The sequence below is a fragment of the Mobula hypostoma genome, chromosome 1 (assembly GCF_963921235.1).
Source record: "Mobula hypostoma chromosome 1, sMobHyp1.1, whole genome shotgun sequence".
NCBI lineage: Eukaryota > Metazoa > Chordata > Chondrichthyes > Myliobatiformes > Myliobatidae > Mobula > Mobula hypostoma.
In genome coordinates, this window is record NC_086097.1 from 90,444,562 (window position 1) to 90,471,229 (window position 26,668).

The following is a 26,668-nucleotide window of genomic DNA, read 5'->3' on the forward strand; positions in this document are numbered from 1 at the left end:
TTTCTAAAGATGTAATTCCATCTGTTACCAACAGAGCCACACCACCGCCTATGCCTTCCTGCCTGTCCTTTTGATAGAATATAGGCCCTCTGATGTTCAGCTCCCAACTGTGGCCTTCTTTCAGCCGTGACTCAGTGATGCCCACAACGTCATACTGTCCAATCTCTAATTGTGCCACGAGTTCTTCCACCTTATTCCGAATGTTACACGGTTTCAAGTACAGCACCTTTAGTTCTGCATTCTTCACCCTTTTGAGTTTTGCCTCTGTGGTACAATTTAACTCTCTGCTCTGTCTGTATTTGTGCCCAATCATTGGTTTGTCCTTCCTTACATTCATGTTACACCCCTCATCTACTTGTAAACCTGCTGGCTCATCCTCAGCTCTACCATACTGGTTCCCATCCCCCTGCCATATTAATTTAAGCCACTCCCAACAACTCTAGTAAATCTGCTCACAAGAATATTGGTCCCCCTCAAATTTAAGTGCAGCCCTTCCATTTTGTACAAGTACCACTTGCCCCAGAAGAGGTCCCAATGATCCAGAAATCTGAATCCCTGCCCCCCGCTCCAATTCTTCAGCCATATATTTATCCTTCTACTCATTCTATTCCTATCCTCACTGTCACATGGCACAAGCAGTAATCCCAAGAATACTACCCTTGAGGTCCAGCTTCTCAGCTTCCTTCCTAACTCCCTGTATTCTGTTCTCCTTTCCTACCTATGTCATTGGTACCAATATGTACCACAACTTCTGGCTGCTCACCCTCCCTTTTCAGGATATTGTGGATGCGTTCAGAAATATCGCGGATCCTGGCACCTGGCAGGCAAACTATCATTCCTGTTTCCTTTTTCGCGTTCATAGAATCATCTATCTGTCCTGCTGACTATAGAGTCCCCTATCACTGCTGCCACCCTCTTCAGTTTCCCACCCTTGTGAGCTACAGGGCCAGAGGCACGACCGCTGTTGTTTGCCCAGGTAGGTCCCCCCACCAACAGTACACAAAATGGAGTAGTTATTGTTGACCGGGACAGCCACAGGGGTACTCACCACTACCTGACATTCCCCCTTCCCTCTCCTGATAGTCCCCCATTTATCTGTCTCCTGTCGCCCTGGAATGACCACCTCCCTGTAGCTCCTGTCTATCACTGCCTCACCTTCCCCAACAAGCCGAAGGTCATCAAGCTGCAGCTCCAGTTCCCTAACCCGGTCTCTAAGGAGCTGCACCTCAATGCACCTGGTGCAGATGTGGTCATCTGAGGCTGTCACCCAGATCAGAGCACTGGCTTGGTAGACATACCCCTTATTCTTTAAGAATTTAAGTAAGAAATAAGGAATGAACTTTCCTACCTCTCTTCCCTCCGCCTGTTCTCGCCAAGGCCCCATTGAGCCAAAACCTTACTACTCTGCCTCAGACTATTCCGACGACGACTGCTCACACGATGACCACTCCGCTGGACAGTAGCTCTCTTTTATAGAGACTGGGTTTTTAAAGCTCTTCGCCAGACCTGTGTAGGAGTGCTTCTGTTGCATCTGCGCAGTACTCCAAACATCTTGGCAACATCCTTGTAAATCTCTTTTTCTTACACTCGTTCCAGTTTAATTGCATTCTTCCTAAAAGGGGGTGACCAAAGTTCGGAATCTCTATATAAATAAAAACTGAACACAGTACTCAAAGTGTGGTCTCACATGGTCTTGAACAATCGGAACATAACCTCCCAACTTCTAGATTCAGTATCCTGGCTGATAAAACTAGAGGATGGCGTAAGGAGCTCCTCTCCTCCATTAGCTTGCAGTCTTGGGCAAGGTGTAGCACATGCCCAGCCAACCCTGCCCCCCCACCCCTGCACCATTGAGCAGGATCATGTGACACCACGGGAGCAGGTGGTGGTGGTCATATGAGCAGCTGGAGCATATCACAATGTCCTGGTTATCTGAACACTGACGCTAGGCAGACAATCTCTGAACAGTATTGATAACGGCTGGGGTCACCTGTCTTGTAAAGACACTGCCCAGAAGGCAATAGCAAAGCACTTCTGTAAAAAAATTTGCCAAGAGCAATTGTGGTCAAGACCACGATCGCCCATGTCATACGACACGTCACATAATGTATAAGTGATAAAGACAAGCATACCAAATGCCTTCTTTGCCTCCCTTTCTATCTGTGACCTCATTTTAAGGGAATTACGTGAGTGGGCTAGGGTCTGGCAGATGGAGTACAATGTTGATGAATGTGAGGTCACCAACTTTGGAAGGAAAAATAGATTAGATTATTATTTAAATGCTGCTGTTGTATGGAGACACTTGGGAGTGCTAGTGCACGAATCATGACAGATTTTTTGCAGGTGCAACAGGGTATCAAGAAGGCAAATGGAAGGTTGCCCTTCATTACTGGAGGGATGGAATTTACAAGCAGGGAAGCTATATTACGACTGTACAGTGTACTGGAGAGGCTGCACCTGGAGTACTGCGTGCGGTTCTAGTCTCCATACTTGAGGAAAGGCTTTGGAAGCGGTATAAAGAAGGCTCACTGGGTTGATTCTGGAGATGAGGGGTTAGCCTATGAGGAGAGATTGAATGACCCAGGACTACACTTGCCTGAATTCAGAAGAATGAAAGGGGAGCTTACAGAAATATAACATTATGAAAAGGATAGATAAGCTATAGGCAAGAAAGTTGTTTCCACCAGTGGGAATAGAACTAGGGGACATTGCCTCTAGATACGCCAGGAATGGATTTAGGACAGAAGTGAAGAGAAACTACTTTTCTCAGGGAGTAGTGAATCTGTGGACTTCTCTACCCATGGAAGCAGTAGAGGCTATGATTATAATTAAATATATTCAAGACACAGTTAGGTTTTTGCATAGATGGGGAATTAAAGGATCTGGGGAAATGCCAGGTAGATGGAACTGAGCAGATGGTCAGATCAGCCATGGTCTTACTGAATAGCAGAGCAGGCTGGACGGGAGGGATGACCCACTCCTGGTCCTATTTCTTATAAAAACACCAACACGAGGAAACCTGCAGATGCTGGAATTTCAAACAACACACATACACTTCACCTGTGAACGCAGCAGGCCAGGCAGTATCTCTAGGAAGAGGTACAGTCGACGTTTTGGGCCAAGACCCTTCATCAGGACTAACTGAAAGAAGAGCTAGTACAGTCAACGTTTGGGGCCGAGACCCTTCGTCAGGTCAGGTCTGACTGTACCTCTTCCTAGAGATGCTGCCTGGCCTGCTGCGTTCACCAGCAACTTTTGTGTGTGTTCCTATTTCTTATGTTGATTTCCTATTTCTTGATATTCCTCTTCACTGTTTACACAACCTGCTTCAGTGTGATCTGCAAAGTTAATAAATTTTCCTCCTATTAGCTTCATTTTCATCTCTTAAGATATTTCATCTTCCATCAGAACTGCCATCAACCTTCTCCAAAGAAAACTACCCCAGCCTTTCTAATCTCTCTCCTTGTAAGTGTAGGTCCACCCACCACCCCAGAAACCCGGCTGGATCCTCTCTAAAGAGACTGGAGGTAATGGGAGGCAGATGGTTGGAAGTGAAGTGAAGAGGGAACGACGGAGAGAGAGGGGGAGGGATGCAGTGTGGGAGGGTGGGGGAGAGGTGGTGGTGAGGATTTGGATGGGGGGGTGGGGGAGGAGTACAGCCGTTGCCGAGCGCACCCTAGTTAGTTCAGCATTGCAATGCGAGGAGACGCCCGCAGGCGAAGGGTTAACCGGGCGGACGAGCAGCAAAGACGGAGACGAGCTCAGGGACTGGTACAGAGTGCGATCGAGCATCCACCAACAAAAGCAGCCGTGTGGATTGGGGCTCCGCGGCATTCTCGCGTACCAGCGGCAACAAAAGGCGGGACCCGGACCCTTCCCCTTCCACTGTATCGCCCCAAGGTCAACCTTCACCCTGCGGCGCCGACGATCATTTATTCATTATCTGGTCGCATTTCGCCGGCGGATGGTTTCTGAGGTTACATTGCGCTGATCTAGGAAAAATCCTGCACCATTTGATCTACCGCCAGGGCGGTGGGAGCGGATAGATGCAGTAGGTGCCTCGGCAATTATATATAAGACATAGTGGTTGAATTTGTTAAAGTGCATTGCAACTGTGTGTAGCCTGGGTTGCAATCTCTTACTTGCATTACGCACGATGGTAAAGTTATATAATCGGTGAATAAATTATCTCAGGGGAGACGCGCTGGTGTGCGATGGTGTTGGGGCGTGCGTCCACAATCTCTCCCCATCTGAACGGCAGCCTGGTTGTAGGCACAACGGTGAGAACGGAGGATGGTGGACCCTGCCGGGAACGGGGCCGGCCAGGCGCCGGCGGACGGAGCTGTGGGAGGCGGGGAGCCGGTGACCGGGGGTGGCTTGGACGCGGCGGCGGTGCTGAGGCAGGAGTCGCCGCTGTTGCACCTGGATCTGGACAACTTCAACAGTGCTGAAGCCGAGGGCAGCCGCTATGTGCTGACCAGCCCCCGGTCGCTGGAGGCGTGTGCGAGGTGCGGGGTGAAGCCGGTGGAGCTGCTGCACAAATCGGTCAACGAGTTCGCCAAGGAAGCGCCGGCCAGGTCGATGAGGGTGGCGGCCGGCCTCTACGAGGTGTACGAGAAGGAGAGGCGCAGGAAGCTGAGGGACTGCAGGGAGGAACGGGAAAGGATTATCAGACTGGAGAGGAGGAGGAAATGTGGACCGGCCAGGAACAGCTTGCCGTCATCTCCGGCCCCCATGACTAAAAAGACACCTGCATTGGATATGAGCAGGTGCAAGAGCTACTCAATGGAGTCTTTGCAGAAGAAGAAGGATGCCAGCTCCAATGCAACCTCCTCCGACTCTGGGGCATCTTCCTCCTTCAGTGGAGACACCTGTAAGGGCAGGAGCCGTTGGCTGAAGGAAAGCCCCAGAGGAAGAGAGCTGACTGGGATACCATCTGCCATCGGGAAGAGCCTCAGCCTTGGCGACCTGTCCCAGTCGCCGCAGACGGCCAAGAAGGTGGCCAAGCTGGCGAAGGAGGTGAAGAGGGGTGGACATGGAGAAGTGTCGGAGAGGGACAGGAAGATAGCTGCTCTCATGCTGGCCAGGCACCAGGAGGAGGCGCTGATGAGCAGCCAGAGCTACCGGGCTCACGTGGAGTGGGAGACGCACAGGATGAGGGAGGCCACGCGGAGGGAGGTCGAGGAGAGGGAGAGGCAGCGGGCCCTGCTGCAGTGCCGCAAGATGTGGGAGTCCAGGCTGGAGGCGCGCAGAGCCAAGATGAGCCAGGAGCAGAAGGAGGTAGCCCTGCTGAAGGAGCACCAGTCCATGCTGCAGGAGGAGAAGTGGAAGTTGCTGGCAGACAGCCAGGAGCAACAGCGGAGAGGCAGGCTAGAGAATGCCAAGCTGGAGGCTCAGGAGAGGAAGATGCACCAGCAAGAGCAGCTCAGGACCAAGGAGGTGGAGGTGAAGATGGACCTTGAGTTCAAAGACCAGCTGCTTCACCAGAAGTTAACCCTGGCCAAGCAGAAGAAGGCCGAGAGGGAGGAGAAGTTGCTGCGCGAGAGGAAGCTGGCCAACATGGTGGAGAAACTGAAGCATGAGGCGGCCTTGAAGGAGATCACCAAGGAGATGGAAATGGAGAGGAAGATGCTGAAGAAGTCCCTGGAGCGAAAGCTGGCCAAGTCTCAGGAAAACTACGAGCAGCTGATGGAAAAGAGGAACCGGGAGCTGAAGGAGAGGGCCAGCCGGGAGGAACTGCAGATGCAACGGGCACGGATAGCGTTGGAACAGCACGAGAAGGAGCACAGGGAGCACCTGAAGAGCCTGGCCCGAGCCACGGAGAGGAAACTGCAGCACGCCACGCAGGTGGCTCAGGAGAAGATCAACCAGATATCTCGCAAGGCTGTGCAAAGCAGGACAGAGAAGGAGAGAATCCACAGACTGAACAAGCTGAAGGTGGAGGAGGACGAGGAGTACAAGAGGAGGGAAATACAGCATTCAATAGCCAAGAAGTCGGAGAAAAGCGAGAGGATCTTCAGAGAGAGACAGATTGCGCTGGAGAACTCTCGCTCGCTGGCCAGAGCCTCCTTTCAAATCCGGGATAAGGTGCGGGTGGAAATAAACACAAGGACCTTTGACAAGATGGCACTGGAAGCAGAACTACATGCCCACCTGGACAGAAAGTAGGCTGGGCACGTCCCCCTTGTGGACTCTTGAGAACTAATCCAATCAATGCCTTTTTTTTAAAAAACTGCTTATATTCCAGGAGATCCATTGAGCTGTGTGGTGTACGTAGTGCATAATGTTTGATGTTGTACAGAGCACAACAGAATTTGATTAATTGAGTAAATGGTTGCTTTAATTAACACTTTCCTTTAACAGGTCGTAACTGATTCAACATTTTCTTGGTAACTTTGGCAAGTGCAGATAAACTTGTGTTCTTTTCAAGGGCAATAACCATTGTATCAGACTTTTAAGTATGGAAGGGATTTTTGTTATTGTACACAATATGGACAAGATCCCTTCTGAAAGGACCAACTTACACAGCATGGCTGCTGTAAATCTTTTTTAGATCCATAACTACTGCTTAAACACTGGATTGTCATTATCTTCGGCATTAACTGTTTCATTCATACTCCAGAGATGCAGGAGAATCCTTAACCAATCTGTTTACATCGATTTTGATCGAGCAAAGTGAGTGCACAAATTTTGATGATTTTAATTTAGGGTGAAAGGATGTTTTAAGTGAAAATGGATCATGACAGGATTGGATCCATTGCATGAATAGATGAGAAGTGGTCACTGAAGTAAACTCAGGTACTGGGAAGGGGGAATGACTGGGAGGTAAATTCTGCAGCAATTGGGAATTCTGATGTTACATCTCAGGAATGGATTTGTAAATCAGACCTGAGAGAAAGATTTTAGCTTTCCCTCAGGTTCAGTCTCCTTTTTCAAATGAATATGGTGGCCTTTGTCCCATTAGCATTGCAGATATGATTGCTTCATATTAATTGTGCTTATCTGAATTCTCCCCATGCACCCAGGTGAGGAGAATTCCTTTGATAATTTTTCGACGATTTGGGATGATTACACTTGTGAAGATGCAGTCCTTGTGAAGAATCTGTGGCTATGGTGTCACTGGAGGGACAACAAGCATGAAGGGCAAGGGAGGGGCCCATGTGATGATGTGGAGTCACACAAGTGTACAATAATTATATATTTACCATTAATATATAGATATGGAACTGATTACCCTCTGTTAAACCTTAAGCAATGGGCAGTGGGTAAATCAGAGTTTTCTTTCTGGAATTCAAAAGTTTAGTGTAGTAACTGTAAAAATACGGGGGCAGCAATTGAGTGAAGGGTTTATATCTCAGTTTGAGACACTGAGTTCAATTTCAAAATTTTGCAATTAGTTTAAATCAAGAATGAACCTGGAGTAGTTAGATTGTTGTTGAAATCCTACAGGAAGCTTGCTTAAGTATCTGACTCTGGCCTGAGTTAAAATATAATTGCCCCCTAAGCTGGCCTAGAAAAGTAGTGTGATGTGTAGACAATCGAGCAATCCAAACCATAGCCAAATAAACCCACGTCCTTGGTTCCTCCTCTTTCTTCAACCAAATAATCCTACTTATACATAAGAAATCACATCAAGAAAAGATTAGGAATATTGAATTCTTTTTAACCAAATTTAGTGTTGTGGGCATTCATACCCCGTATATAAATGCCATTGTAACTGGAGAGAGAGGGGGAGAGAGAGAGACTGACTCCTCGTCTGCGATTTGATTGATATTGTAGTCACATGACAATGTCTGTACTGTTTTTCTCTGGTGCTTTGCTAAGGTCCAGTCTGTTACTGGTTGTGAAGTGTGATTTGTGTCAGCTTCAGACATTGATGATGCAGGATTGGCGGCATCTGCCCTTCTGTGCATTTGACCTTCGGTTCTCTGTCTGGTCATGAGTAATAGTACTGGTGATTTCCCTGGCTGCCTGAATACTTTCATGTTGTGTATCTCTGCATAGTCTGTTTATTTCAATCTTACAACTGTCATTGCCTCTGTTTCCTTAACGTGATTTTCTTGTATATTCTCCAGTCTTGAAATACATACTTGTGGCTGACCTTCATCAGCAATAACAGCATTTCATTTACATCAGAGAATCTTACCATCTTCACCTCTCACCCATACAGCTCCCAACTTTAAAACCTCTCTCCCTTCAAACACTGAATCGCACCACCATTCAATCCCGGCCCATCAATCTAACCAAAGCCCTGTTATTTTTTTTCAACACTATTGCATCTCAACCCACTGCGTTAATGCTTCCCTGCATTGATCTCATCCCTTCTTAGCTTATAGTGAGCCACTAATTATATGAGCCTCAAACAGCCCAAGTCACTTCTTCTATCCAGGGCTCCGTACCACTCTAACTAATGTACCATTCACAAACTGTAGAGAGATATTGGAAAGGAAATCTATTTCCCAGATGCTGAAGAATAAATATTGGCCAGTAGGGTTAGCCTGTTTTTTTTTAAAGTAACTTGTGGCATTGATATGGATTATTATTGTCACATGCACCGAGATGTAGTGAGAAGTCTTTTTGTTTCTAAGCCTTCTAGTCAAATCACACCATACATAGGCTAGTACAAAGAAAAGAGAATTCAGAATATACAGTGGTGTTGTCGCTAGAGGAAGTGTAGCTGATAGAGCTGCTCCCTTACAGTTTCGGTGACCTGGGTTCAGCTGTGACCTCTGATGCTTTCTGTGTGGGATTTGCATGTTTTCTCTGTGCCTGTTTGGGTTTGATCCAGATGCTCTGAAGTCATGCGAGTTGATAGTTAGATTGGCCTCTCTAACTCAGTGCTGGTGTGTGGGTGAGTGATCGAATCTGGGGGCTGTTGGGTGTTGGGGGTGTAGTGGAAGTAGGATACAGGGAAAATTAGCAGGGAGTGGGATCACTCTGTTAGCCAACATTGACTAGAGGGCCAAAGTGGCCTCCTTCTGTGTCATAAGGACACATAGTATACAGCAGCAGTCCTTTGTACTACAGTATGAGGATAACATGCTCAAATTGCTGGATTGAGATATAAACCTACCCTATACCACAGAACTAAAAGTACAAATAATGACCCGTGATCTTTTGGAGTCCCAGAGATATTAATAACCCACATAAAGGTCTGTGTGGAGTCAGGTCAAAAATACGTGAATCAGAGAGCAGGGTACCTTCCTTATTTCTTCTGTTTCTACTTTGCACTCGTTGAGTACTGGTCACCTTGCTTTGGGCTTTTCAATAAAAGGGTTAACACAGCCCTGGGTGTTGTTCTAGATGATTAGTAATGGAAAGCAGTGATGTGCAAGTGTGTCGAACTTGGTTAGGGCAGGCTTTGTGCCCAAGTTTGATCTCACAAAATAGTGTAGGACAGTCACAAATAGGGGAGAGGTTTAATAGGGGCACGAGGGGGTTTTCAGTATATAGAATGAATCAGCAGAGAAATGGTTGAGGCTGGTGCTTTAACAGTATTTAAATGTACCTGGACGGGTACATGGATGAGAAAGGTTTAGAGTGGGGTTCTCAACCTGACCCTGTGCTTAATGGTATTGGTCCACGGCATTAAAAAGGTTGGGAATCCCTGGTTTAGAGGGAAGTGGGCCAAAAGTGAGCTACTCGGACTAGCTTAGATGGCAATATTTGGTCAGCATGGTCCAGCTGGGCCAAGGGGCCTTTTTACGTGTTGAATGACTATAGTTTTTGGTTTCATGCAAAAAAAACATTTACAAGGATATTATGAGGGGAAAGGCTAGCACACTCTTCACTGGTAAATACGATTGTTTAAAAAGGATTCAGCGTTGTGAAAGGGTTTGAAAGAGCAGGTGAGTCAGGTTATGCACAGTCCAGCTTGCTCTCTGTACTCCCCTTTTGTAAGTGCAGTAGACATCTGCAGCCTCGCTGCTGCCACTTTCGCAGTTGCAACCCCACTGCAAGGCAGAACAGTCTGCGAGCTGCAACTGAGCCACAGGCCATAGAGGCGTAGGCCTAGCCAGCAGATTGCTGGGAAGGGCCTCGGACAACTTGAGCAGATAAAAGCCTTCTCCACCATTTTCTAAATGTCCCAGATCATCAGTCATTGAAAGGTGTTTAAAAATAAAAATTAAACCAGTGAAATGGTCATTAAATTAAATTAATAATAATATTAATTACAGTAAAGTCTAAAAATAAATTAGCTTTCCTTTTCTGAGGAAGGTCTACAATGCATTTGCATTAGTAGGCTATTGCAAGATGGATCAGCAGTGGCTGGTGAGAAACTGAGGGGCCAGATGTGAAGTGTATGTGATTTATCCCTCCCCCCCCCCCACCCCCAGCCTAATGCCTACAAGGGCAAGGCAAGAGGTCAGATGTGGGTGCATGCTAAGCATATTGTATGTACAGTACAAGCATGGAAATCTGGTGTAAGCTGATGTGCTCAGTGCAATCAGCCACTGATTCGTTACAGGCTTGTACTCAGAAAATTTAACCCCACATTACCCCTTGTTGTAAAGTGGATAAAGACAAGGTTGCCGCTGATAAATCCAGGAAGGATTTGTATGAGAAACCTGGACTTAGTGGAACCATAAGAAGGGTTTAGGTGAGTTGTGTAGACGTAGTACACTAAAGCTGGAGAAGGACATGACAGAATAAGGATTGGAGGGTGAATGTGCAATGAAGCAGGATGGGAAGAGCTTATGTGGTGTACACGTACACACACTGTGAGAGCACAGTTGGAATGAATGGATTGTCATTCTCATATAATTCTATGCTTTGTGCTTAGAAAACAACTTCTGTAGAAAAATTTGCCAAGAACAATCATGGTCAACCATGATTGCCTATGTCATATGATGTGGCACAATGATGATGTCATATGACACGGTACATAATGATGATGTCGTATGATATGGCACAAAATGATGGCTGCTTAGGGTCGGACAATCTGCTTCTTGCATTTTGACAAAGCTTCTTGCCTGAATTTCTTGGAGAAAGCTTCAGACAAGGCAGACGAGGTTGGCATTGAGGTTGGAGCTGTGGAGAGGAGTAATTGGGGCCCTGTGGTCTCCAGAGGAGAATGTGGTGTTTAGTGCATTCTGAGGTCCCTGAAACATATTAGAGCTGGCCAGCTTCTCAGGCACACTCAGATACACAGGGTAGTCTTTAGATTTCTTGAGCATCTAGAAAGAAAACCTTTTTTAGTAATATATCAACGTCCATGACATCTTGTTGGGAAGTACTTTATATTAAATTTGATGAAGATACTCCCATTTTCTTGAATGAGTTGTACTCTAATGAGTTCGATTTGATACCATTCAGCCTTTTGATTGTTTGCCCGCCTACTGCCTGTCATTCTCCCTTCCAGTATGTTGCAAAGAGTGCAAAATGATATGTCTAAGCCAAAGGTTCCCATGGACTCCCTGGTTAATGGTAGGGGTCCATGGCATAAAAAAGGCTGGGAACCCCTGGTCTAAGCTGCTGCAACAGCACCTACTAAATCTATTAATAAGAATGACGAAAGAGCATTGGGGCCATGGCTTAACACCAGCTCCAGGTTCCACTCCAATTCACACAACGTCCTGACCAGGAGATGTCTGGCTGATCTTTCACAGTCAGTGGGTTTAAACTCCACAACTCCCTGCCTGGCAGCACTGTGGGAGTTCCTTCACTGGAAGTACTGCTGTCGTTCAAGAAGGCAGTTCACCACCACCACCTTCTTAAGCACAACGGGCATGGGCAGTAAATGCTGTATTTACCAGCAGTGCCCACATCCTAAAACAAAAAAAAACAGCATGCAGTTGCTCTTGTAATGAAGGAAATGTAACAGGAAATGTGGTGAAAAATATGATCTAACAAAGAGTACTGGAATGCTCCTGTACCTAATAAAGTGGCCACTGAGTGTATGTTCGTGGTCTTCTGCTGCCAAAGCCCATAATCTTCATGACTCAGCATGTAGTTGTTCAGAGATGTTCTTTTGCACACCACGGTTGTAATGTCTGATATTTGAGTTACTGTCGTCTTCCTGTCAGCTTGATCCAGTCTGGCCATTGTCTTCTGACCTCTCTCATTAACTAGGCGTTTTTGCTCAGTAGATTTTGTTTTTTGCACCATTCTCTGTAAACTCTACAGACTGCTGTGTTTGAAAATCCCAGGAGGTCAGCAGCTTCTAAGATATTCATAGCACCAATAATCATTCCATGGTCAAGGTCACTTAGATCACATTTCTCCATTCTGATGTTTGATCTGAACAACAACTGAGCCTCTTGACCATGTCTGCATGCCTTTATGCATTGAGTTGCTGCCATATGATTGGCTGATTGGATATTTACATTAACGCACAGATGGACAGGTGTATCTAATAAAGTGGCCACCGCGTGCAAGTGACCAGGTCATCTGTTCCCTAGATGGGTTTAAATATTGCCAGATTTCTTATCCAGGTACTTCTTCAGAATATTTCCAGTCTAAGAGAAGAAGAGATTTTAGTCCACGTCGTACTCTTGGTTACTTGGTAGATGTAACAAAAATTATTTTAAAGTTTATTCTGTGTCCTTTTCTGATTCAGCTCAGTATTTGCATATCTATTCATAAACAGGGAGGCACTGCACCTGTGTTAAACGACGAGAAATCACTTTATTAGAACTGGCAGACATGCAATACTGAAAGAAAACAGTAGTAGGAGTACAAAAATCAAAATAATACTTATGATCCACTAAACAAGCTGATCTGTGGAATGCCAACGAACTTTCATCTCTCACTCTTGGCATACTCGTCCCCATGTTCTCCAACTCTTCACTAGCCTACCTGATATGTAGCATAAGGCAAAGCTCTCCCCACACCAATAAAAGTGCCCCATTTTTGTACCCTTCAAAATCCCTTACACTAGCACTTTCCCATGGGAACACATAGTTATCTCACCTTTCCCAGGCAGACATGTCTTTCACTATTATCCCCTATTATGGCTGTAGACTTGTGCTCCCTTAATTTTCTCAAAACATTGCTAAGGACTGGTTCTCTTCTACTTTCTCAAAACAGTTTCACTCCAAGCTAATGCCATTTTGTCTCACAGACGTGTATTTTTTTATTTTAACATATAGCAAGGAGGAACCCCATTTAACCCTTTCTTATAGTAGACATCATCACTGATAGTGCTGTTCTTCAATCTGCACTGTACTGAGTGAGCCTCATCCGGGGTGTGTCCTCAAGCCTCTGGAATATCTTTTGCTGAGCCAGCAACTCCGCCCATGGGGTCTGAGATGTGGGCTGTCAGTTCACGTGATCCAGCTCCCGGTATTTGAATACATCTTAAAGTGTGCTCCAGCTGAGATGAGGTGTTGGGTGCGGGATGGGAGACTTGAAGTGAAGGTGGCTGTGGAATGGGACAGCCACTGCAAGAAGCCTCAACATTACCAGGTTAGTGATGGCATGGCCAGAAGTGCTCCCACCCTTCTGATACATTTCGGAAAATATACCTTTGATTGGGGTGAATGGTTTGTGTGAGGGGTGGGGAGCGGTCCAGGATTGGGGCAGTTGAAAAGTCTAGCGTTCTCTGCCTCACAACAGCTGAAGGCAGGTACATTGATAATTTAAAGGACATGATGATGTAGGAGCAATGGGAAGCACTTCAAAATATTTTTTTCCCTCTCAACAGGATCAAAAAGCGAAACTAAAGTGATTTAGCTAAAGTAGTTTAAGCAAAACAGCTTCCAGTGCAGCACAGTTTAAGAAAGCTTGGGATCTGTGATTTCCAAAAATGAGCAAAATGTCCTAGGAATTATATACAGTGTACAGAGGGGATAAAATAGCAACAAATGGAAAGCAATAAATTGTGAGACCTTTTATTCTTGTTCCATGTGAACTTCTCTGTTGTTGAGGATGTGTTGCTGACCCTTGAGGGTTATCCTGGATTTTCCGGGGGACACGGGAGACTGCAGGCGCTGGAATCTGAAGCAACACTCCAAAAGCTGGAGGAACTCAGCAGGTCAGGTGGCGTCTATGGAAGGATTGAGGCATTTCGGATTGAAAACCTTTAAGAGTATTTGACCCAAACGTTGACTTTCCATTTTGCTCCATAGAAGCTGCTTAACCAGTTGAGTTCCTCTAGGAGTTTGGGAAACTGAAGACTAATCCTTATAGACAATTCTGTGAGAAACCTAGAAAAATATCAATTGAGATTTAAAATGGGCACAAATACTATCATAAACAAGAGAAATCTGTAGATGCTGGAAATCTGAGCAACACACAAAATGCTGGAGGAACTCAGCAGGCCAGGCAGCATCTAGGAAATGTCAACTACTCTTTTCCTAGATGCTGCCTGGCTTGCTGAGTTCCTCCAGCACTTCGTGTGTGTTGCACAAATGTTATCATGTAGGCCAGCATATTTATGTGCTGTGATGGAATTTAATCCAAATTTCTGACAACAAAAACAGCCCAAGAACTCAGCGTGCCTGTCGCACTTTCCAGAAGTACCATCGATAGCCTTGTATGTGGGGAGCCCGATGCAGTGAAGCCAGTTGATGTCAATCTGTAATTTTCTGATAGGAATACATGTTTTGTAAATGGGCAGGTCTTCACTGCAGGGTGTGGCCTTGCCAGCAGAGAGAAGGGCTTGATTAAGGGACCCGTCTCTTCTTCAGCCACTGCCCTGAGGCACATTAAAGGTGGAGACCCCCGGCATAATGCCGCAGTCACCCCTCATGAGTTTCAGTTGTCTTCCCTGGGATGCCTGACTAGACTCAGCCACTCCAGCAGTGCATGCTGGAACATGTTGAAGAACCCGTCGCATGGGTCACCAACCTGGATTGACAACTTGACGACAGATCTATGTTAGAGTAACCATTTGGCTCCTGGTGGGCAGGCCTGCTGCGGATTTCACATGTTTTTTCTTTTCCCCTGACAGACTGCAGATGGAGCGTGACTTGCTTCTGCTCTGGTGAGGTGTCCGGTGAGGCAGTGCGAGCTGTAGACTCTCCCACAGACGGGGCAGAAATTGCCTTGTGGAGCGGGTGGATAGTTGATGGGGTGACCCGCCCCCACCGCTCTACGTGTGGGGTTTCCTTGTGCTGCTGACCAATGGTCTCGAGGCTCTCAATACCCTCCCAAATGCCCCCTCCATCAGAGGTTTCCACAGGGTAGGTGATGATGCTGCTTTTCTCCATGGAGGCTTTCCTTACCTCCTGTGCTATATCTGCACGTTGCATGCATTGGAATACTGCTCCCCCAAGACCTCAAAGGAAACTGGTGCTGGCTCCTTGCATAATGCTGATTTCAGTTGTGTCTTTGTGCTTCAAATACTTTCTCGGCTGTATATTTTCTCTGAGTTTATTTGAAAGTTAGAAAAATAATTGTGGTGGGAGAAGAGCAGGCTAAGCCAGACCTCCTGGTGGGAGGAGGCTGACATTGAATCCCTCGAGATCACAGTGTGTCCAGTCCACTTTCTGTGGGTGTGCTGATGTGTCTGTGCTGCTGTGGCTTGCCTTCTGCAGCTGAAAGATTTGCTCGGTGTCTGAGGGAGTGATTGTTCAGGCCTGCCACAGGAGGTACTAAAGCTGTCCTTTGGTTCTGCTTTGTTAATTCCTTCAAGCTTACATTGTGTGCTCACCTCTGCGCCAAATGGGACTTTTGTTGTGGAAGTTACAGTGTAATGGACTGGTGCAGTTAAAAAAAATGCTGTTTTAGGATTGTATTAAATTCTTCCTGTTTTTAAACAAAATCTCTGTGGTATTTATTTCTTCCTCCTCACTCCGTGTGTACATAAAACATTAGATACTAGACACTAGAATACTACAGCACAGTACGGGCCCTTCGACCCTCGATGTTGTGCTGACCCATATATTCCTTTAAAAAAAGTACTAACCCACACTACACCGTAACCCTCTGTTTTTCTTTCATCCATGTGCCTGTCCAAGAGGCTCTTAAATACCCCTAATGTTTTAGCCTCCACCACCATCCCTGGCAAGTCATTCCAGGCACCCACAACCCTTTGTGTAAAAACTTACCCCTGATGTCTCCCCTAAACTTCCCTCCCTTAACTTTGTACATATGCCCTCTGGTGTTTGCTATTCATGCCTTGGGAAACAGGTACTGGCTATCCACCCTATCTATGCCTGTCATAATCTTGTAGACCTCTATCAAGTCCCCTTTCATCCTACTACGCTCCAAAGAGAAAAGTCCCATCTATGCTAACCTTGCCTCAAAAGACTTGTTTTCCAATCCAGGCAACATCCTGGTAAATCTCCTCTGCACCCTCTCCATAGCTTCCACATCCTTTCTATAATGAGGTGACCAGAACTGAACACAATACTCTAAGTGTGGTCTCACCAGAGATTTGTAGAGTTGCAACATGATCTCTCTACTCTTGAACTCAATCCCCCTATTAATGAAGCCTAGCATCTCATAGGCCTTCTTAACTATCCTATCAACCTGTGCAGCGACCTTGAGGGATGTATGGATTTGAACCCCAAGGTCCCTCTGTTCATCCACACTCTTAAGTAACCGAACAGTAACCCTGTACTCAGCCTTCTGGTTTGTCCTTCCAAAATGCATCACCTCACAGTTCCAGATTGAACTCCATCTGCCACTTTTCTGCCCAACTCTGCATCCTGTCTATATCCTCTTGTAACCTTCGACAACCTACAGCTGCATCCACAGCTCCTCCAATCTTCGTGTCGTCCACAAACTTACTCACCCATCCTTCCGCCTCTTCATCCAGGTCGTTTATAAAAATCACAAAGAGCAGGGGTCCCAGGACAGATCCTTGCGGCACTCCACGAGTCACCGATCACAAAGCAGAATACTTTCCTTCCACTACTACCCTCTGCTTTCTTCCTTTAAGCCAATTTTTTTTATCCAAACAGCCAAGGTTCCACTGATCCCATGCCTTATGACTTTCTGGATGAATCTGTCATGGGGGACCTTGTCAAATGCCTTGCTAAAATCCATGTAGACCACATCTATCGCCCTACCCTCATCGATTTCTTTTGTTACCTCTTCAAAAAACTCAATTAGGCCCGTGAGGCACGACCTTCCCTTCACAAAGCCACGTTGACTATCCTTGAGTAGACTGTACTTCCCCAAGTGCTCGGAGATCCTATTCTTTTTTTTTAATTTTATTTTTATTTGGTAAGGAGTTCACAATTATCATGTACTTTTTTCACACATATAACCTTTTCCATTTTTTTATATGTATAAAACTACAATTATTTATACATTCTTAAGTACACATTGAGATGATATAAAAGCAAAATAAACATTTAAATAGATAATTATGCACTGTGGTAAATCTAACCTATTAGGCTAAGTAATTCTTAAGAATCGTTTCCAGTAGTTTGCAGACCACCGACGTAAGGCTCACCAATAGTTCCCAGGATTCTTCCTATTACCTTGTTTAAACAAGGGAACTACATTTGCTATTCTCCAATCCTCCGGCACCTCCCCTGCAGCCAGAGAGGATTCAAGGATCATAGCTACTGCTCCAGCGATCTCTTCTCTCACTTCCCACAGCAACCTGGGGTATATCACATCCATCCCTGGATGGTTTCAAAAGGATCCAACACTACTTCTTCCTTAATCTCCACATTGTCCAGCACACAGGCCTGTTCTATTTCGACCACACCTTGATCAAGGTCCTTTTCGCTTGTGAATACTGAAGCAAAGTATTCATTTAGGACCTCCCCAACCTCCTCCGCCTCCAGGCACATGTTGCCTTCTTTATCCTTTAGCGGCCCCACCTTCATTCTTGTCATCCTTCTGTTCCTCACATACGCATAGAACGCCTTGGGGTTCTCCTTAATCCTACATGCCAAGGCCTTCTCATGCCCCCTTCAAGCTCTCCTAAATCCTTTTTTAAGCTCCTTCCTGGCTACCCTATATTTTTGAAACTTTTTGAAATGGTTTAAGCTGAAAGAGAGCATCTGTCATATTAGGTGGATAAACAGAAGGGTAATTTGGTAATAAACCATGTAAAAAAATTTCCAATTTGTAAATATCTAAAAAAGTGTACATTAGATAAATCATACTTATCCACTAACTGAGAGAAAGATATTAAACAGTCCCTGAAAAACAAATCTGAAAAAGTTATTATTCCCTGGGTTTTCCAAATTAAAAAGGCCTTATTCAAAATTGATGGTTTAAAAAAATGATTGAGATGGATATTATCAGAAAGAATAAAATTATTTAACTCAAAAAATCTATGAAACTGAAACCAAATTCTTAATGTATGTTTAATAATGGGATTAAAATCTTGTTTGCTAATCTTAGAAAACAAAAAAGGAAGAGGAGCTCCCAGTAAAGAGGCCCTTCACTGAGTTTTCCTCCAAATCCAACCATGAAGGACATTCATGTATATCTGAATAGTGAATCCAAAAAGTAATATATCAATGTTAATTGCCCAGTAATACATTCTAAAATTTGGTAAAGCCATACCACCATCGTTTTTCAATTTCTGCAATAAGGGTTTACTCAATCTAGGATTTTTATTGTTCCAAATATAAGATAAGATTATAGAATCTATTCTGTCAAAGAACATTTTAGGAACAAAGGAAGGAACTGCCTGAAATATATATAAGAATTTTGGTAAAACTATTTTAATAGCATTAGTTTGACCTATTAATGATAATGTCATAGGCGACCATTTAGAAAGCTTTTGTTTGGTGTATTCAATTAATGGAAAAAATTATATTTATAGAGGTCCTTAAAATTTTTAGTAATTTTAATACCAAGATAGGTAAAGTAATTTTTAGCAATACTAAAAGGTACTTGATAATTTGGATCCGAGTAATTATTAATAGGAAAAACTCACTTTTATGTAAATTTAATTTATACCCAGAAAAACTACTGAATTCAGAAAATATAGCTAACATAGAAGGAATAGATTTCCTTGGATCTGAAATATAAACTAACAGTTCATCTACATATAATGAAACCTTGTATATTTTGTCCCCTCTCTTAATACCCTGAACAGTATTAGAATCTGTAAGAGCAATAGCAAGGGGTTCTAAAGCCAAGTTAAATAATAAAGGGCTAGGAGGACATCCCTGCCCAGTACCCCTATATAATCTAAAACAGGGAGATGTTTGATTATTAGTTATAACCGCAGCCACAGGGGCATGATAGATCAATTTGATCCAGGAAATAAATCCTGGGCCAAAATTAAATCTTGCCAAAACCTCAAATAAGACCACTCCACCCTATCAAATGCTTTCTCTGCATCAAGAAAAACAACACATTCAGATTCTTTAGATGGAGAAGAGTGAATAATGTTTAATAATCTTCAAATGTTAAAATGTGAATATCTATTTTTAAGAAATCTAGTTTGGTCATTGGAAATAACAGTAGGTATTAGCCAAGATCTTAGAAAGAATTTTAAAATCCACATTCAATAAGGAGATTGGTCTATAGGAAGCACATTCAGATAAATCTTCCTTTTTTAGGAATTAAGGAGATTGAAGCTTCATAAATAGTTTTCGGGAGAGTCGCAGAGGAAATAGAATCAGTGAAAATCCGACATACATGAGGTGTAAGTGTATCAGACTACCCTATATTTCTGATGATCCCCTTCTGCTTCCTGCTTCTTATATCTAACATAAGGTGTAACCCTGGAGTTTTCTGCCCCGGAGGGTTGTGAAGGCTGAATCATTGCGGAGATTGAAAGAGAAAGTCAGAAAGACCAGGGTATTCAGGGTTACTGGGGGAATGGCACACAACAGGAGGGAAGGCCCAGGAAGATAATCAACCATAATCATATCAACTGACAGAGCAGACTTGGGGACTGTGGCTTACTCCTGCTCCTACCTCATGCCTTTCACAAGCTCAGGCAGTCCCTAAATGTTTTACAATTATTTTAAATTTTAAAATGTGGCCATTGTTGTAAAATGGCAAAGGTTGGAGCCAGGATTACTGGTTAACGACATTTTCCAGGCTGTGCAAGATCCCACAGCCAGTAATATGATGAAGTCCAGATAATGCCATCTGTTGAGGGTGCATCTTGGCCAGAACACATAAGAGAAATTCCTGTGTCTTCCTTGTACCTGTACCTGAGATCTTTAACAGGAAGGGACAACCATGCTCAACATCTCAGGCGCAGGACTTGAACCTGTCACACCTAGACTTTTGGGAGAAATGACACAATGAGGCATAAGCAGCCAGCTTGGGTGCTGCATCCAGCAGCAGGTCAAGAATAGATGAGCCAGAGACTGGCGACTCTTTGATTCCTGCTGTGTTTGCTCTGTTGCCATTTCCTACTTATTCATTTCTCCTTGACATGGGGGTTAATGGGTTGGAAAGCAGCCAACAGGCCGCCATCATCTTCTGTGGTGGGGAATACCACATGATCAACACCTTCTGAGTGAAGACCTCTATCTTCATCTCCATCCTGGAGGTTGGTATTGGCATTGCTTTGTTATTGTCACATGAACCACGACACAGCGAAAAGCTTGTCTTGCATACTGTTCATACAGATAAAGTCATCAGGCAGTGCGTTGAACTAGAATAAGGGAAAGCAATAACAATGCAGAATAAAGTGTATGAGCTATTAAAAAAACACAGTGCGGGTAAGTGGGTAAAGTGCAAGGTCATAATGATTGTGAGGCCAATCTTATCATACAAGAGGTCCATTCAATTGTCTGATAGCTGTCGGATAGAGGCTGTTCTTGAGTCTTGTGGTAAGTGCTTTCAGGCTTTTGTATCTTCTCCGGATGGAAGAGGGGTGAAGAGGGAATGTCCGGGGTAGGTGGAGCCTTTGATTATGCTGGCTGCTTTACTGAGGCATTGATAAGTAAGTAGACAGTCCGTGGAGTGGAGGCTGGTTCCTGTGATGCACTGAGCTGTGTCCACCACTCTGCAGTTTCCTGTAGTTGCCATACCAAGCCACATCGCATCCAGACAGAACGCTTTCTTTGGTGCATCGATAAGAGTTGCGAAGAGCTGACGGTTGAAATGCTGAATTTCTTTAGTGTCCTGAGGAAGTAGAGGCATTGGTAAGCTTTCTTGGCCATGTTATCAGTGTCTCACCTAAGGGGTCCATCCATCATACTGAGCTGTGTAGTAACCAACAAGCTGGTGAGTAGGATGGGAAATGGGTTGTTGTGTGTTGTGGGGGAGGGTGGGTGGCAGGAGCTCGGGATCATAGAGAGGGGAATTAGGCAGGGGTACTTTGGAAGAAGGGGAAGTGCCCCACAAGGGCACTAGTGACCAAGAGAGAAGCAAAACAGGTTGTGATTGGGAGAAGAGGAAAGTGATTAGGATGGAAGACCATAGATTATGCTGGAAGCTAATGGCAAGGAGGAGGAGTGTATTGGTTAGGAATAGTGGGTTAGTATGTACTGGTTTTTGACAGCACCCTACACTGTTAATGCTGGATTGTGAAGATCAGCCCAGTACCTTCAAGAGTATTTCTTGAAGTATGTTTTTGGTGACATTTTACAGTGACCTGTACAAGAATAGCTGGTCAGATTAGGCTTTGCTGAACTTGGTCTCTATAGTATTCTCTGGGGTCACTGAGTCATATAACACAGCAACAGTTCTGCAGACCATCAACTCTTTCCCTCGCCAGGCAGAGGCAACATTTTTTAAACTGTACACTTCTGCTACCCTAAAGAATTTCATCCATTATTTCCACATGACAAAGGAGGCTATTTGGCCCATCAAGCTTATTCCAGAATGCAGCAATCCTATTCCTTCTCTAATTTTCCCTGTACTTTTTGCCCCTGTGTTGCAGTCAACCTCCAAGTTGGCCAACTAACCGTCATACCTCTAGAATATGGAAGAACAGAGAACATTACAGCCCATTGCAGGTCTTTTGGTCCATGATGTTATGCTGACCTTTTAACCTACTCTGAAATCAATCTAACTTCCCTCTTACATTGCCCTCCATTTTTCTATCATCTGTGTGCCTATCTAGAAATTGCTTAATGCCCCAATGTATATACCTCTACCACTGCCCTGGCAGGGTATTCCACACACTCACCGCTCTCAGTGTGAAAAAACTTACCTCTGACATCCTCTATAGTTCCCTCCAATCAGCTTAAAATTATGGCCCCTTGTATTAACTATTTCTGCTCTGGGAAAAAGTCTCTGACTATCGACTCGATCAATGCCTCTTATTATCTTGTATACCTCCAAGAAACCTCCGATCCTCCTTCGCTCCAGAGAGAAAAGCCCTAGCTCGCTCAACCTATCCTCATAAGACATGCTCTCTAATCCAGGCGGCATCCCAGTAAATCTCCTCTGTACTCTCACCAAAGCTTCCACATCCTTCCTATAATGAGGTAGCCGGAACCGAACGCAATGTTCCAAGTGTGGTCTAAGCAGGGTTTTATAGAGCTGCAACACTATGTCATGGATCTTGAACTCAATTCTCCAACTAATGAAGGTCAAATTACAATACGCCTTTGTAACGGCACTGAACTCGTGCAGTGACTTTGAGGGATCTGTGGAACTGGAACCCAAGATCTCCCTGTTCCTCGACACTGCTAAGAATCTTGCCATTAACCCTATATTCTGTCTTCAAATTTGATCTTTCAAAGTGAATCACTTCACACTTTCCCAGATTGAACTCCATCTGACATTTCTCAGCACAGGTCTGCATCCTGCCAATGTCTCATTGTAACCATTGACAATCTCCTATACTTGTCTACAACACGGCCAACCTTCAAGCTGTTTGCAAACTTAGTAACCATCCTTCCACTTTTTCATACAAGTCACTGATAAAAATCACAAAGGGCAGGGATCCCAGAGCAGATCCCTGGGGAACACCACTGGTCACAAACATCAAGGCAGGATAAACTCCATCTACTACCACACTTTACCTTCTATGACCAAGCCAATTCTGTGCCCACACAGGCAAGTTTTCCTGGATCCCATGCTTTATGACTTTCTGAATGATCTGACCATGGGGAACCTTATCAAACACCTTACTCAAATCCATATGCACCACATCCACTGCTCCACCTTCATTCGTGTGTTTTGTCACATTGTCAAAGAATTCAATCAGGCTCATGAGGCAGGAGATAGGAAAGGTGTGTCAGAGAACAATGTCATGATATTCATTGGGGATTTTAATACGAAAGTGGATTGGGAAAAACAGGCCAGTACTGGACCTCAAGAGAGAGAATTTGTAGAATGTCTCAGAGATGGCTTTTTAGAACAACTTCTTGTTGAGCCCACTAGGGCAGTGGTCCCCAACCTCCGGGCCGCAGACTGATACTGGGCTGCAAAGCATGCAGGGGTGCAGCAGTAGCCAGAATGCACCCAGCACATCTTTAAGGAAAAAGCCGAAATAAACAAGCTAATTAATTAGGTGCCGCCCGGCACGTAAATGTCGGCCCAAATCAGAGGCGATTGCTGATTACATAGAGCAATTGAACCAGATGGCTGGAAAATTGCAAATGTTACTCCACTATTTAAGAAGCGTGGGAGGAAGCAGAAAGGAAACTATAGACCTATTAGCTTGACATCAGTGGTTGGGAAGTTGTTGGAATCAATTGTTAGGGATGAGATTACGGAGTGTCTGGAGGCACGTGACAAGATAGGCCAAAGCCAGCATGGTTTCCTGAAAGGAAAATCCTGCCTAACAAACCTACTGCAATTTTTTGAGGAAATTACAAGCAGGGTAGACACAGGAGATGTAGTAGATGTGGTGTACTTGGATTTTCAGAAGGCCTTTGACAAGGTGCCATACATGAGGCTGCTTAGCAAGATAAGAGCCCATAGAATTACAGGGAAGTTACTAGCATGGGTGGAGCATTGGCTGATCGGCAGAAAACAGAGTGGGAATAAAGGGATTCTATTTTGGCTGGCTGCCGGTTACCAGTGGAATTCCACAGGGGTCGGTGTTGGGACTGCTGCTTTTTACGATGTATGTCAATGATTTGGACTAGGGAATAATGGATTTGTGGCTAAATTTGCCGATGATACAACGATAGGTGGAGGAGCGGGTAGGTTTGAGGAAACAGAGAGCCTGCAGAGAGACTTAGATAGTTTAGGGGGATGGGCAAAGAGGTGGCAAATGAAATGCAATGTTAGAAGGAGTATGGTCATGCACTTTGGTGGAAGGAATAAACGGGCAGACTATTATTTCGATGGGGAGAGAATTCAAAATGCAGAGATGCAAAGGCACTTGGAGTCCTTGTGAAGGATACCCTAAAGGTTAACCTCCGGGTTGAGCGGTGGTGAAGAAGGTGAATGCAATGTTGGCATTCATTTCTAGAGGTATAGAATATAAGAGCAGGGATGTGATGTGAAGCTCTATAAGGCACTCATGAGACCACACTTGGAGTATTATGCAGACAACAGGAATTCTGCAGATGCTGGAAATTCAAGCAACACACATCAAAGTTGCTGGTGAACACAGCAGGCCAGGCAGCGTCTCTAGGAAGAGGTACAGTCGACGTTTCAGGCTGAGACCCTTCCTCAGGACTAACTGAAGGAAGAGTTAGTAAGAGATTTGAAAGTGGGAGGGGGAGGGGGAGATCCAAAATGATAGGAGAAGACAGGAGGGGGAGGGATGGAGCCAAGAGCTGGACAGGTGATTGGCAAAAGGGATATGAGAGGATCATGGGACAGGAGGTCCGGGGAGAAAGACAAGGGGGGGGGGAACCCAGAAGATGGGCAAGGGGTATAGTCAGAGGGACAGAGGGAGAAAAAGGAGAGTGAGAGAAAGAATGTGTGTATATAAGTAAATAACGGATGGGGTACAAGGGGGAGGTGGGGCATTAGCGGAAGTTAGATAAGTCAATGTTCATGCCATCAGGTTGGAGGCTACCCAGACGGAATATAAGGTGTTGTTCCTCCAACCTGAGTGTGGCTTCATCTTTACAGTAGAGGAGGCCGTGGATAGACATGTCAGAATGGGAATGGGATGTGGAATTAAAATGTGTGGCCACTGGGAGATCCTGCTTTCTTTGGTGGACAGAGCGTATTATGTACAGGAGTACTGGAGTATTGTGTACAGTTTTGGGCTCCTTATTTTAGAAAGGATATACTGACATTGGAGAGGGTTCAGAGAAGATTCACAAGAATGATTCCAGGAATGAAAGGGTTACCATATGAGGCACATCTGGAAACTCTTGGGCTGTATTCCCTGGAGTTCAGGAGAATGAGGGGGGATCTCACAGAAACATTCTGAATGTTAAAAGGCCTGAAGAGATTAGATATGGCAAAGTTATTTCCCATGGTAGGGGTGTCTAGGACAAGAGGACACGACTTCAGGATTGAAAGTCGTTCATTTAGAACAGAGATGCGGAGAATTTACTTTAGTCAGAGGGTGGTAATTCTGTGGAATTTGTTGCCACGAGTGGCTGTGGAGGCCAAATCATTGGGTGCATTAAAGGCAGACATAGATAGATTCTTGATTAGCCAGGGCACCAAAGACTATGGGGTGAAGGCAGGAGGCTGGAGATGACTGGAAGAAATGGATCAGCCTATGATTGAATGGCGGAGCAGACTCAATGGGCTGAATGGCCTACTTCTGCTCCTACGTCTTGTGGTCTTTTAACCTACCATGTTAGCTATCCCTAATCAGTGCTTCTTCCTAATGCTTGTAAATCCTGTCTGTAAGAATCTTCTCCAATAATTTGCCCTCCACTGTGGCAAGACTCACTACTCCCTGCTCCCTTTCTTGAACAAAAGAATAACGTGTGCAACCCTCCAATCGTCTGGTACTACTCCTGTGAGGATGCAAAGATCATCATCATAGTAGGTGCAGCAATCTCTTCTCTCACTTCCCGTAGTACCCTGGCCCTGGGAATTTATCTGTCTTAACAGTTTTCAAAAGTTCCAGCACATCCTGCGTCCTAACGTTGACACGTTCTAGCATTACAGCCTGTTTTACACTGTCCTCACAGATGTCAGGTTTCTCTCACTGATGGATACCAAAGCAACATATTGGGTAAGGACCTCCGATATTTCCTCATACTCATCTAAATCTGATTGGTCCTACCCTCACTCTAGTCATCTTCCTGTTAGTCACATATGTGTAGAACACCTTCCTCAATCCTATTCGCCAAGGCCTTCTGCCTCCTTCTAGCTCTGAAGTCCATTCTTCAGATTCTTCTTGGCTACTTTGTAACTCTCTAGAGGCCTTTCTGATCCTTGTTTTTTAAACATTAAGTAAGTTTCTTTCTTGCTTTTGACAAGATATTCCATCTCTTGTCAACCATGGTTCCTTCACCGTACCAACCTTTTCCTCCCTCAACGGGCCAACCTATCCAGAAGCCCATGTGAGTGCTCCCTAAACAACCTCTACATTTCTGTTGTTTGTTTATCTGAGGACATCAGTTCCCACTTTGTTTCCAAGCTCCTGCCTAACAGCATCATAGTTTGCTACCTTCCCCTGTCCCCATTAATACGAGGGGTGATGGATAAGTTTGTGGCCTAAGGAAGAAGGAGTCAATTTTAGAAAACCTAGCACATTTATTTTTCAACACAGTACCCGCCTTCATTTACACACTTAGTCCAGCGGTCGTGGAGCAAACAGATCTTGGACCTCCAGAAAGTGTCCACAACATGGGTGATTGATAAGTTTGAGGTTAATAACTCAGCTCCTTCTACCTTGGGCTATGAACTTATCAATCACCCCTCGTACTTAGCCATACTGACTGCTCCTATCCCTCTCCAAGGCTGTGATAAAGGTCATGGAGTTGTGGTTACCATCTGTGAAATGCTGACCCACTGAGAG

At 44.9% G+C, this 26,668-nt stretch overlaps 1 protein-coding gene and 1 long non-coding RNA gene across 2 annotated transcripts in view; both read left to right on the forward strand.

Annotated features, from left to right (window-relative positions):
• The first annotated feature begins 3,496 nt into the window (after window positions 1-3,496).
• LOC134359416 (uncharacterized) overlaps window positions 3,497-26,668 on the forward strand; it is a 114,502-nt gene continuing 91,330 nt past the window's right edge. Inside the window, exon 1 of the long non-coding RNA XR_010021115.1 lies at window positions 3,497-3,527. This is a non-coding gene — a long non-coding RNA (uncharacterized LOC134359416). The remainder of the gene's footprint in view (window positions 3,528-26,668) is intronic.
• LOC134348733 (coiled-coil domain-containing protein 177-like) lies at window positions 3,854-15,684 on the forward strand. The gene is made up of 2 exons (XM_063052540.1): window positions 3,854-6,675; window positions 14,894-15,684. Exon 1 carries the CDS (start codon window positions 4,294-4,296, stop codon window positions 6,166-6,168), a length of 1,875 nt encoding a protein of 624 aa, XP_062908610.1. The 5' UTR covers window positions 3,854-4,293; the 3' UTR covers window positions 6,169-6,675; window positions 14,894-15,684.

Coding starts and splice junctions, on each gene's coding strand:
- LOC134348733 (XM_063052540.1), top strand. CDS start 4,294: ATGGTGGACCCTGCCGGGAACGGGGCCGGCCAGGCGCCGGCGGACGGA.